The sequence below is a fragment of the Austrofundulus limnaeus genome, unplaced genomic scaffold, assembly GCF_001266775.1.
Source record: "Austrofundulus limnaeus strain Quisiro unplaced genomic scaffold, Austrofundulus_limnaeus-1.0 Scaffold35, whole genome shotgun sequence".
Classification (NCBI taxonomy): domain Eukaryota; kingdom Metazoa; phylum Chordata; class Actinopteri; order Cyprinodontiformes; family Rivulidae; genus Austrofundulus; species Austrofundulus limnaeus.
The window spans coordinates 566,302-577,755 of NW_013952437.1; the positions used below are offsets into that span (position 1 = coordinate 566,302).

Here is an 11,454-nt window from a genome sequence, read left to right on the forward strand (position 1 = left end):
AGATGGCCACCACAGCTAACTTAAATGTCTATAATTTAGTCATTTTAAGACTTCTTGAGATGAAATTTGGTATGGAGTAACAAAGAATGATCAAACGCTGATTACACATGCTGAACCACAAATTAAGCTAATCACTAATGCTAATTTATTAAAGGGCTATAATTCAGCCATTTTTAAACATACACTGCTAAATAAATCACACAATACAAAAGTATTAGAGAAAAATCTTCAACAAAATCTAAATGTAAATACATACATGTCAACTTGTACGGATTGTCCGTAAATTACAAGGATTTTACGGCATTTTGCAGGTATACGGACATATAGAGCAATCTCATGGATTTTTTCCAAGTCTTACGGATATTTTCAAAACCTCATTTTCAAATTTATCTAACATGTCAGAGCCTGCAGCATGATTTAACAAAACAATATAAATAACATCAAACAGCCATCTTCCAAACTGTTCTGCTGCTAGAAATAAGTTTTGAACTTTTGCCGCTCTCCTTTCCTCCAGGCGCTTTCATGTCCGCAGCCAACAGACAGAACCCTGCCGCTGCCCCCCCCACCGCAAGTTGTGCGGAATTCTTGCGAAATTTACGGATTTTTGAGGTTCTTTATACAGGTAAACGTCCGAAGAGGTTGACATGTATGTAAATACAAAATTGAAGATCTCCATCCACTTGTCAAATATTTGGAGTGGCACCTGGGATGGCCAATCAGGTGACAGAGGTGGCACTTTCCCACCCTGGCCACGCCTCTGACTCCACTCCTGCTTGAGTGTAAATAATTTAGACCCTGTGTGGATTAGAGAAAATACACAACGTGCTCGTATTTTCAAAAATCTTTAAAGTTGTTGTAGTATTCCTGGAAAAGAACGATTCAAATCAATCAATAAAAGCCCCAAAATAAATCACATCCACACCTGTGACGAGTGTATAAAAACTTCTGACTGCAGCTGTATGTCTCGAGTAGCAACCAGTACGTTTTTGCTCTTAAATAATCATCTTTTCTCCAGATAGAAAACTACCTATAATAACAATATGAAAAGAACTAGACGGTGTTTACTTTGGGTATGGACAGTTTTCTGCATGATATATGACATACTGTAGCCATATATTGTAAGTCAACAAATATGGCCACAAGCTGTGTGAATTTTATGAGAGGTGAGTTGTAAACACATGGAGACAGTGACACATGCTTAACATCAACATGTATGATATTTAAAGTCACAGGGAGACACATTGGGAACATATAAACCACAGTAACAGAATCATACTGTACACCCACATCATGAACCTGCTGAATCATAAACCATAACATTAGCATACCTGATGTTATCTGAGTGAAATGTGCAAATACATGTTACAGACTTAACAAGATTATAGCTACCATCCCGCACAAAATTAGTCTCTCTCTTCTTTCACACACGCAGACAACTTTCTGCCAGATGCGCCCCAGTACTCACCTGTAAGGCAATGGCTGTGCTGTTCTGGGAAGGGTGAGCCCCCACCAGGCCATCCTCTTTACGTTTCTTGAATTTCCTAAAGTAGTCCTGTATCAGGAAGGTGGCATAGAACTTCCCCACGGTTACCTCATCATCTGAGTGAACAGACCACACAAATGCTTCCTGTGTCAGCAGGTCACCACACACAGCACCCTGGGAGGAAGGAGACGCCCCCCCCCCCCCCCCCCAAGTTCATTCTGCTCAAAACAATGTTCTCCATCGGTTTACGATGGTGGACAGGTGAGGTGTTTCTGAATGCAAACTTTCATCTTGTTGGTGTAAGCATTCTGCTTCAGTAATAGATAAAAAAAGCTCATAAATGTCATCACTTTGTGTATTTATTTCTGTATGTACAGACCTTTAGAGGAAAATAAGTACGTTTACTTTTAATTAGTATGAAACCAGTGAAATAATGTTCAAACACCTATTCAAGTTGTAAAAAGCTGCTATTTGTGAAATTCCTCATCCATGATCCAAAGATTAGAAAGTATGACTGAAAATCTGCATGCTTAGCTTTTTCACTTATTGGTTTATTTATAATTTATTTGACAGTGTTTGAACCAAATTCTTTCATAAATGCTTAAAAATGAAACTAAATGCTCTACTTTGGCGCATGCAAACATGCAGCTCTACTGTACATAAAGTCTCACACGGTCATCTCTGCGCCTAACAATTAAGGCTATGTTTTCAGCATAGATGTGTCCCTGTTTTGAAAATCCTGTCTGTGTTTGTTTGAAAGTGTGAAAGAATCATTCTGAAGCAGGGGTCTGAATCACTTTGAACAAGCACGCTGGGGACAGAGACCGAGAGAGAGGCAACACTAGTTCCATGCCACCACCCTAAAACAGAACTGCTTCAGAATATTCTGAAGTGCCTCAGAGTTTTTATATGTAAGGACAGTAAGCTGTAAAAGCTCAAGCGGTGAGAAGAGACAAGAACATCTGGACTACAGAGTCAGAGAGGAGAGAGACAGCAGAGAGAGAGGGGGACAGAGATGTTAGTGAAAACAACATGCACTGTGGTCTACGAGGCCATGCAAGCCCAGCAGATAGTCAGTGGTCTCCATCAGCACCCAGGGCAGGAGGAAGGAGCGTGGACAAAACACACACAGATTAAAGAGGACACCCTGAGAGGACAACCAGGAGAACATGAGCAGAGCAGAAACAGCATGGAACAGCTTTACCTTAGGAGTCTGAGTGTATTTTTCACTTTAACTATTATGTTAAATGTGAGCGGCTTATATGTGTTTTTCTGCAAGCAGCTTGAWTTGTGCATTGAAACATGAAAAGCATGAAAATAGATGAGGTGGTTCCACTAACCACCAGCAGGGGGCACCACTTGATCCAGCAGCTTCATGCTGGTTCTCTTCCAGATTTTTTTGATGACAGCCCGCAGCTCTTCGTTGGCCTGCTCCAGATTACCTGAACCACAGGAAAACAAGTAACCCTGAGAACACCGGTCCACAGCCAAGCGGTTTTTAGTAAAAATAGTAAACTTGAGGATGAATTTACATGTTTGGCGCATACCTTCTGTTTTAATTTTCAGAGCCGTGCGCACCAAAGCAAACAAAGTGGCGTTAAACATGACGGTCCCATCACTGTTCAGAGGCATGTTCATGGCTACCAGCCTCTGAAAGGAGGAAACAGAACCTTCACATAACCAGTATGTTATTTTTATAATTGAAGTTTGAGAATCAGATTAAATAAAAAAATAAAATAAAATAAAAACAAAAGCAAAAAGAAAACCTTGCAGGCCACTCTGTGAGGACACAGTTTGCCAAAACCAAGAGGAGGCTGGATCCGACGTAGAAGAGTCACGACATCCAGATGTTTAATTCTGCCTCTACATCAGAGAAATAGCAGGTTTAGTAAATTGAACAGGATTTCAAATAAACACAAACTTTAAATAACAAAATCACATACTTTGCTTCAGGATCGTACTCCGACCAAATTCTCTTGAACTCATCGAGGTGGTGAGGACCAAGAATGGACCAATCACGTGTCAGATAGTCAAAGTTGTCCATAATGACGGCCACAAACAAATTGATGATCTGAATGAACAGAAAAAAAACAAAATTTATTAAAGTTTATATACTTTTAAATTTCGACCACATTTATTGAATTATTATTGTTATAATGTAATACAGCCAGATTGTCTGTGTCTAAACAGGTTTTATCTTGTAAATACTTGGGATTATTTATTTAGTCCCTCAGAATTGAACACATTATAAAATGTGATAATTATAAAAATCAGAAAGATACAGACTAATGCTAAGCAGAAATAGAAGTAAGCCAAAACATTATTGCATTGTTTAGTCATACCAAGAAAGCACAGAGCATGTAGAAGGTGATAAAGTAYATTATTGCAAATCCGCTCCCACAGGTCATCTCCTCCCCAGGGTTGTAGTCAGACTCTGGGTCACACAGTTTTCCTGGCATACAGGCCAACATGATCTCTTGCCACGCCTCGCCTGTGGCACACCTGGGGTGCAGATCCACAGATTAACTAAATATCTGTAAAGTTTCTCGATCATACCGGGACAGTAAGGCTTTTACGAACCTAAAAAGAAGAAGCACCGCCTGGGGAAATGTCTGGAAGTTGTTGTTTCTGTTGATCTGTGACCCATCAACCATGGCAATCTTTCCAAAAACCTAAAGAAGAAATTCACATTAACTGAGGGMAACTGCAGCCTCAATCAACACAAGTTAGACTGAGTGGAAAATCAAAAACACTGACCTGCATGCCGATGACAGCGTATATGAAGAACAACATGGCTATCAGAAGAGCAACATATGGCAGAGCCTGCAGACAGATACAGATCAGGATGAACTTTTTTGTTCCAGTTACTGACTGTTTCTAAATGTAATATTTTATGAATGTTCTAAACGCTGTATAAAATATACTTTGGATTTTTTTAAAATTTCTATAAGAACAATGTGTTAACCTTTAAAGGAGACATATACTTTTAAATCCTTCTTTTTCCCATTTAAATCCTTCAGTTGGGGTCTATATAAAGTGGAACTGCAATGCTTTGGTCTGAATTCTTCCTTATTGTAGCTCCTGCCTATTTCAGATCAACTCGTTTTAAGGCTGTCTCTTTAAATGCAAACAAGGCGCCACTTCTGTTCAGTTCAGAAAACATCATAGAGACTAAATTCAACTTCTCTGCATTCCTAGAGACCCCAATTATACACAAAAATGTATTTAAGGGTTAAGAAAGTGGATTTTGCAGGACATATCCCCTTTAAAACAAATATTTTTTCAAGAAATATTGACGGAGATTGGCATTTGGTTTTTGCCCCCCTTGTGTAACTGAGTTTGACACCCCTGATTTAATTAAACTTCGCTTCACCTGGAAGGACTTGATGAAAGTCCATAGCAAGGTGCGTATTCCCTCCCCTCTGCTGAGGAGTTTGACCAGCCGCATCACTCGAAACAAGCGAAAGAAGGTGATGGAGATGCGAGCGCTGTCCTCCGTGTTCTGTGGGGAAACAGTCCTGAGTCAGGGTAAGTCAGAGGAGCGTCAGTGTATAAAGTGAACACAAAGCACCTGGCTGTGCTTTGTGGGATGATCTTAAACCTTTAAACCAGATACATATGGGCAAAGAGAGCAGCACTGCATCGACAAAGACGACATATCAGTTTGAAGGGTTTTATCCACATCCCTGTCATTTGCATGTTCAGACTATAGATTTCAAGCAAATTCTAAAACTAGTTTCCTATGCAGTGCAGCGGTAGCCGATATGTTTCTGTTGGTCTGCTTTCAAAGCGCTTCCACATTCCCTGTCTCTGTACAGACCTACAGAGGAGGAAGCAAGGAGGCAAGCATGCTGGAGAAAAACCTTTGCCATACTTGACAGGACACATCTATTCAAGCATGGCGCCCTCAGTCCAGAGTTACTGCATGCGGAGTCACAGTGGGACCAACCCGAACGGGTCGGCCGGGAGGTTCACAGGTCAGAGCTGGGTGACCTGATCCCAGGGGGTCATCCATGGGTCACTACCCCACGTCAGACAGGGAGGCAGAGACCATGTAGCAGTGTCAACAGAACAAACGTGAAGAGCAGCTCAAAAACCGCTCCCACCTAACAGGATACAAGCGTCACGTTTGAGCGGCACACTCTTCTTCCAAAATAACTTCAGACATTTAGGAAAAAATAAACAGCAAATGTTCTGAGGAGATATGCAAATGATCCAACAGAACAGATGTAGAAGGGAAAAAAAGACAGTATAGAGGATGGAAATGACAACGTAAATGAAATGGAAACCAGCAAACCCAAACATAGCCCTAACAAACAGGAGGGGGGTGGGTTGGAACATCTTACCCCCATCTCATCCACCTGAGGAGTCTCCGTTGGCTTTAAGATCAAAGACCTGCATTAATGACTTGCACAGAGCCCGCAGCTCTCACATATATTATTAGGTTCAAATTTATTGTGACATATAACGCTAACAATCGTCAGTCAGCAACATAGACAAAACAAAATCACTACATTTTTCACTGACAACAAAAAATATCATATATTCCTTTAAACAAAAACATTCATCTGCTAACATCTACGCAAACTCAGCGTATTGACAGACATACTTAACAACTACCACAGAATGGGTTTACAGCTTAACATTGTTATACTGGACCTACAAGGGCAATTCAGCTCTTTTAAAGCAAGGTTATGTGAGAAGGTTGTGAGCAATTATTATCTTACCTGCTGTAGGAGGGTTTTTAAACAACCCCAGTTTGGAGAAATACAGCTAGTCTGCGTGGGGCCACGACTGAAGTGGATTGACTAATGATGCCATCTTAAAACAACCCCAAATACAAAAAACTTCAAGGTTGTTTTTGTGAACATATTTTTTAAAAACAATAGGGTGCCTTCAGGCCCAGGCCGTCCTTGCAAGAGGGATCTGTGATCCCAATGGAATTTGCCTGGTTCAATAATGGAAAAATAAAAATAGAAGTGCTACTGGTAGCTGCTTCTTCCATTTCTTCTTGCAAATAATTATTTAATGGTAAAAATTGTGTAATTGATAATGATGTAAAAGTTTATAAACTGATGGATTTTCCACCATTTTGCAGGTATATAGACAGATAGAGAAATCACAGATTTTTTTCAGAAGCTCAGCTTCAAATTTTTTTCTTATCTCTGAGCTTGTAGGATGTAAAACAAACAAACAAAACAAAACAATAAATAAATAAAACCAAATAACAATATGTCACCCCGCTCTGCTATTAGAAATAAGTTCTCCACCTCTCCTCATACTTTGCTCTGCCCCTCATTCTTTCCCCCTGGCCGACAGTCCGCTTATCAACCCCTACCCCATATTGCGTATGAGTATTACAATTTTTTGTGAAAATTATGGATTTTTGAGGGTCAAGATAGAGGTAAACATCTGAAGCGGTTGACTTTGATTCCTTACAGATCTTTTGGTGACTGAAGTTGTTCAAAAAAAACTGCAACAAACTCAAACTCAAAATCAATCCAAGCCAGGTTTAAACTCAGTTTCACTGACAGGTTAGATATTAACTGTTCACAACCTTTCCATAGAACCCCATTTAAAAAGACTCTGAACTAACCCAATGACGGGACATCAGACTGACGAAACATTGAGACTTATTTAACACGAAAGACTGACATACAACTTTATCACTCCCCCAGTGTAGCGGTGAATATTTATGAGATTAAATGGATTTTATGATGAGATGTCTTTGGTGACATTTAAACAAAGTTAATGACGAGTTCACTAACCAACAGCAAATGTTGTAGAACAATGAAGTGATAAAAGAATTGTCTGATTTTCTCACACAGTCTGGACTCTTACACCCTGAAAGTTTCAGCTTCTGGTAAAACTTTTTTAAATATGACCTTACTAGACAAAAAGCATACAGTGTTGATTAAACGGGAAGCAAATCAAATACAGATGTATGATGCTTACTCTTCTTTGGTTTAAACTACATTTAACATAGTCTATAAATAAAAAAGACTGAGCYTATCAGATCTATTCAAAAACAGAGTTGTTCACACAGGTTCACATTCATCACACTGTAAGCATTAAATTGTATCATATGATCCTTAATCATTGAGTATTTGCAAATGAAAACAAAACAGATAAAAAAAACKGTTGCAAAATAACAAAAAACATCATATTGCTGTATCTAAACTGATAAAAATGACTTTGAAATTAAAGAAAGAGCTTAAATCAATGTTGATAAGAGTAATATTGTACATATCAATGCAGAAAACCAAATAAAATAAAATAAAATAAAATAAAACAGAAAAAAACAGAAAAAAACTCCAGACAGATATGGCTTCATTCCGATCTCTCGGCATGACAAACTGTCAGAATGAGGTGCAGAGTGAGCAGAGATGATTTCAAATTAAAAGTTGGGATTAGCTGGAGGAGGTTCTTTAGGTAATCCTGGCCACAGCGCTGATGGAGCATGCGTTTGGCATCGCCACATTGCTGCCAAAAGCAAGGCACGCACGCGCAAAAACATGTCAATGACAAGGAGCCGGTGGTGACCTCAGCACAGCAGCAAACCATGCAAACCAGAGGTGCCCTGCAATCAAACTGCCACAGCAGGGCCASGCTCACAGTCCGGTGCAAAGAGAAACAAACGATTCAGAAGAATGATACAAGAAGGAGAAAGACAGAAAGGGGACGGAGGAAACCATCCGTCAAGGACAGAATATAACTAAATTTAAAAAAAAAGGGGAGGGGGGATAAAGAAGGAAAAAAAGGAGATTAATTTGCTGTGGGAGTTCATGCACCTGACTGTAGTCTACACACCTGCACTACACATGTGCTCCATTCTGAGCTTTAAGAGCTCACTACAGGAAGACAAAACAAAACACAAAGACGGTCACTCACAGAGACACAAACACAAGATCATCAAAGAACCTCAGACTCAGCTGAATCTAAACCACCTTCAGTGGAAAAGAACTAAATCAGCTGTTATTARGTCTTCTGATCTGCTAATAGTGTCTCAGATTTAGCTGATAACTCTAAATAACTCCTGATGAAAAGACGTTTAGAGTTTTAACTTTSAGGGCTACAGCTGAAACAGGAGTTTTAGGTACCAGCCTGTTACATGACTTAACTCAGAATACTTGATGCATTATATCAGCTTTATGCAAAGCTGCAGTGGCCTACACAACTTTAAGGTGAGTAAATGAGAACATTTGGAGATGTCTCAAGTCAAAGCTTAAACGTTCAGCTTTAAATGACCCCCTAATGTTGTGTAGGATTTTCAAGCTCAGAGCTCCAGGGCCATTCTGTCTGGAGGTAAAGATTTAAAGGAAAGGCAAGCCAAAAAATACAAATAAAAATAAAAAGTGGGTGCAAACTTCACAAGGCTCTATGGAAAACACTGACCGGCGGGGTAGGGGGTGAGTGGCCGAGTGCCATCTGTGTGAGGCGAACATGGAAAAGATGTTAGGGAATGAGATGACGTTCTGACACCTCAACATGCATTTAGAAAGCTCAGTTCAACTCATGCCTGAAAGAAAGTCACAAAAACTGACAAAGAACAAGGCAAGCACAAGACACTGGGGTTAAATGGAACAGTGTCTGAATGATATTCATGCAATATGAATCAGAATTAAATGAAAGGTATTTATAAGAAATTAAACCTAAAACGATGTCATGTCCSCAACACTTAACACACACACACATACTCATACACCCTGCATACAATCCTACCTAAAAACTGCACTCTATACATGAAAAACACACATGCAAAACATCAAATAACCAAAAAACACTATTATCTTATGATTCATAAAAGTTAGTGCATGTTAACACACTCATGCAGACACATTTTGAAACACAACACCGAAAATGGTAAATATTACTCCAGAAAAACAGAACTGCAGCTCAGGTAAGAGAGCACCCAGGGTGGGGATAAAGAGTCTCGGGTTGAGCAGGTGGTCCGAGTTACTCTGTCTTACTGACAGGAAAACCTATAATCTTATATGTTCCATAAAAATATGTCACTAAGGCTTTACTGTAAAGGGCTGAAACTCTTGTTTGACCAAGCACCAAACCACAAAGAAGATACTTAATCTTTTTTAGTTTTGTGCAAATAAAAGTCGTAATAGTTGCAGTAAATGTGTAGAAAATACTTTTTTAGTCCTAAAAGGAATTTTTAAGACAGGTGACTTTTATCTCTGAGTAATAATTTAATAAAATTAATTTATGCTGTCCTGATCACCCATCTTCACCCTAATCTATAAGTTATTCAACAAGAAATTAAGTTTTTAATCAACTGTAAAGGGGTTTCAAAGATAAAGTTGACATCAACAACAGGTTACACACAAGCAACAGTTTTTTGTAGTTTTTTTTCATTGCCATACTTGCCTCTACAAGTTTCTACGGGAACAGAATGAACAAAAGTAAGAATTAGAAAACCACATCATAAAAAATAATCCTGTTCTGAACGGAATGCAGGACTCAMTTCACAGGGAAACGTGAGTGACTCCTGCTTTACACACTGTGGTGGTCAAAATCACACAGTCAGCATATTTTTGATACATTTTATCATGACATGCAACTAACAAAACAACACAAAGATAAGTAAACATGTAGAAAAAGCAGTTCATATATCAATAGAGTAAATAAATGAAAGTCAAACTGAAGCTTTGCAAAAAAGCCATTAGGGATATATTATTGTGTAACAATGGGAATTATTTTACTAATTAAAAAGTATAAATGAAATTTTAAAAAATCTGATTTTTTATAGTTTTCATTTTTAAACAGTGGCTCCCACTAGAAGATATTTTAATTAAAAGGAGTCGTGGCTTTCCTGTAAGGACTCAGTTCAACCTGAGAGTCAGAAAAAGAAGAAGTCATACTTACATTGACTTCAGTGATAGCTATATCCACGACGCTACCAACAACTATTAAGGCATCAAATGTGTTCCAAGCATCAGCAAAATAGTGCTGTTGAAGTTCACATGCAAGGGTCAGGAGAGGAATGAAAAAAGATGAACAGAAGGAGAGCGATGAAGAGTCCAACATTTGATCAGAGAAGTGTGGAAAATTAAAAGGGAGAGGGAGAAGTGGAATGGCAGGATCAGGGGGAAGAGAAATCGAGATCAAGAGTCAGGAAAAGATCAGATTATAAGTCAGAAATCACAGTCCTGCCATTGATTTAGCTGTTTAGGAGGTCAGCGGAGAGAAGAGGTCAAAGAGCAGCGAGGCCGACTGCAGCTGAACTTACTTACATCAATCTCACTGAGAACAATGTCAACTATGCTGCCAATCACTACCAGGGCGTCAAACACATTCCAGGCATCGCCAAAATATCCCTGAGCGTGGTCGAGTGAGTTGAGTGCCATATCAGGAACAAACAACACAAAAAAGCCCAACTTTTACTCTGAAACTTAAACACACTTATGCTGTTCATTGAAAACACAACAGGAACCCCTGCTGGCTACTTCAACTTGAAGGACRCATGATTACAGTGCTTGAGCTGCTGGGCACAAAATCTGCATCGAATTCATGCTAACATTAAAATTACAAACAGCTGTCAGGAAATTAACAAAAAAATGTTGTCTTTTGTACAAAAATAAATAAATAAATAAATAAATAAATAAATAAATAAATAAAAGTAAACACGGCAAGCCACACTTTTGTCTTACGAGCATCCTGTCTTTCTTTGGAACGCAGAGCTGTCAACAGGAACGAGGTGAAATTCATCAGCATTCAAGAGTACATGAAATGTTTATTATTTTGTAAAAGCAAACTTCTGTCGTTTTAAAAAATGTGCTGCTTACAGCTAATTGTTCAGCTTTGATAACTCTGGTTCTAAACAATAAAGACATGAAACCTTTCTGTGGTTTTGTAGATTAGCCTTTCTCATTGCTGGAATCTCAGTTCTTTTTTATGTGAAACATACATACATACATACATACATACATACATACATACATACATACATACATACATAC

The 11,454-nt window shown here is 38.8% G+C and overlaps 1 protein-coding gene across 3 annotated transcripts in view; it reads right to left on the reverse strand.

The window, feature by feature from the left end:
• Window positions 1-566: 566 nt before the first annotated feature.
• cacna1da (calcium channel, voltage-dependent, L type, alpha 1D subunit, a) overlaps window positions 567-11,454 on the reverse strand; it is a 55,301-nt gene continuing 44,413 nt past the window's right edge. The window contains exons 30-40 of one of the 3 annotated variants that reach the window (XM_014006408.1): window positions 10,361-10,444; window positions 9,863-9,874; window positions 5,830-5,862; window positions 4,857-4,985; window positions 4,241-4,306; window positions 4,064-4,155; window positions 3,826-3,985; window positions 3,427-3,554; window positions 3,250-3,346; window positions 2,824-3,133; window positions 567-1,599 (exon numbers count right to left, since the gene is read on the reverse strand). In XM_014006408.1, coding sequence (XP_013861862.1) covers window positions 1,421-1,599; window positions 2,824-3,133; window positions 3,250-3,346; window positions 3,427-3,554; window positions 3,826-3,985; window positions 4,064-4,155; window positions 4,241-4,306; window positions 4,857-4,985; window positions 5,830-5,862; window positions 9,863-9,874; window positions 10,361-10,444 — 1,290 coding nt within the window. In that variant the 3' untranslated portion in view covers window positions 567-1,420. Of the gene's footprint in view, window positions 1,600-1,799; window positions 3,134-3,249; window positions 3,347-3,426; window positions 3,555-3,825; window positions 3,986-4,063; window positions 4,156-4,240; window positions 4,307-4,856; window positions 5,863-9,862; window positions 9,875-10,360; window positions 10,445-11,454 lie in introns of those variants that run through there. The other 2 variants (XM_014006409.1, XM_014006410.1) reach the window with 2 other exon arrangements.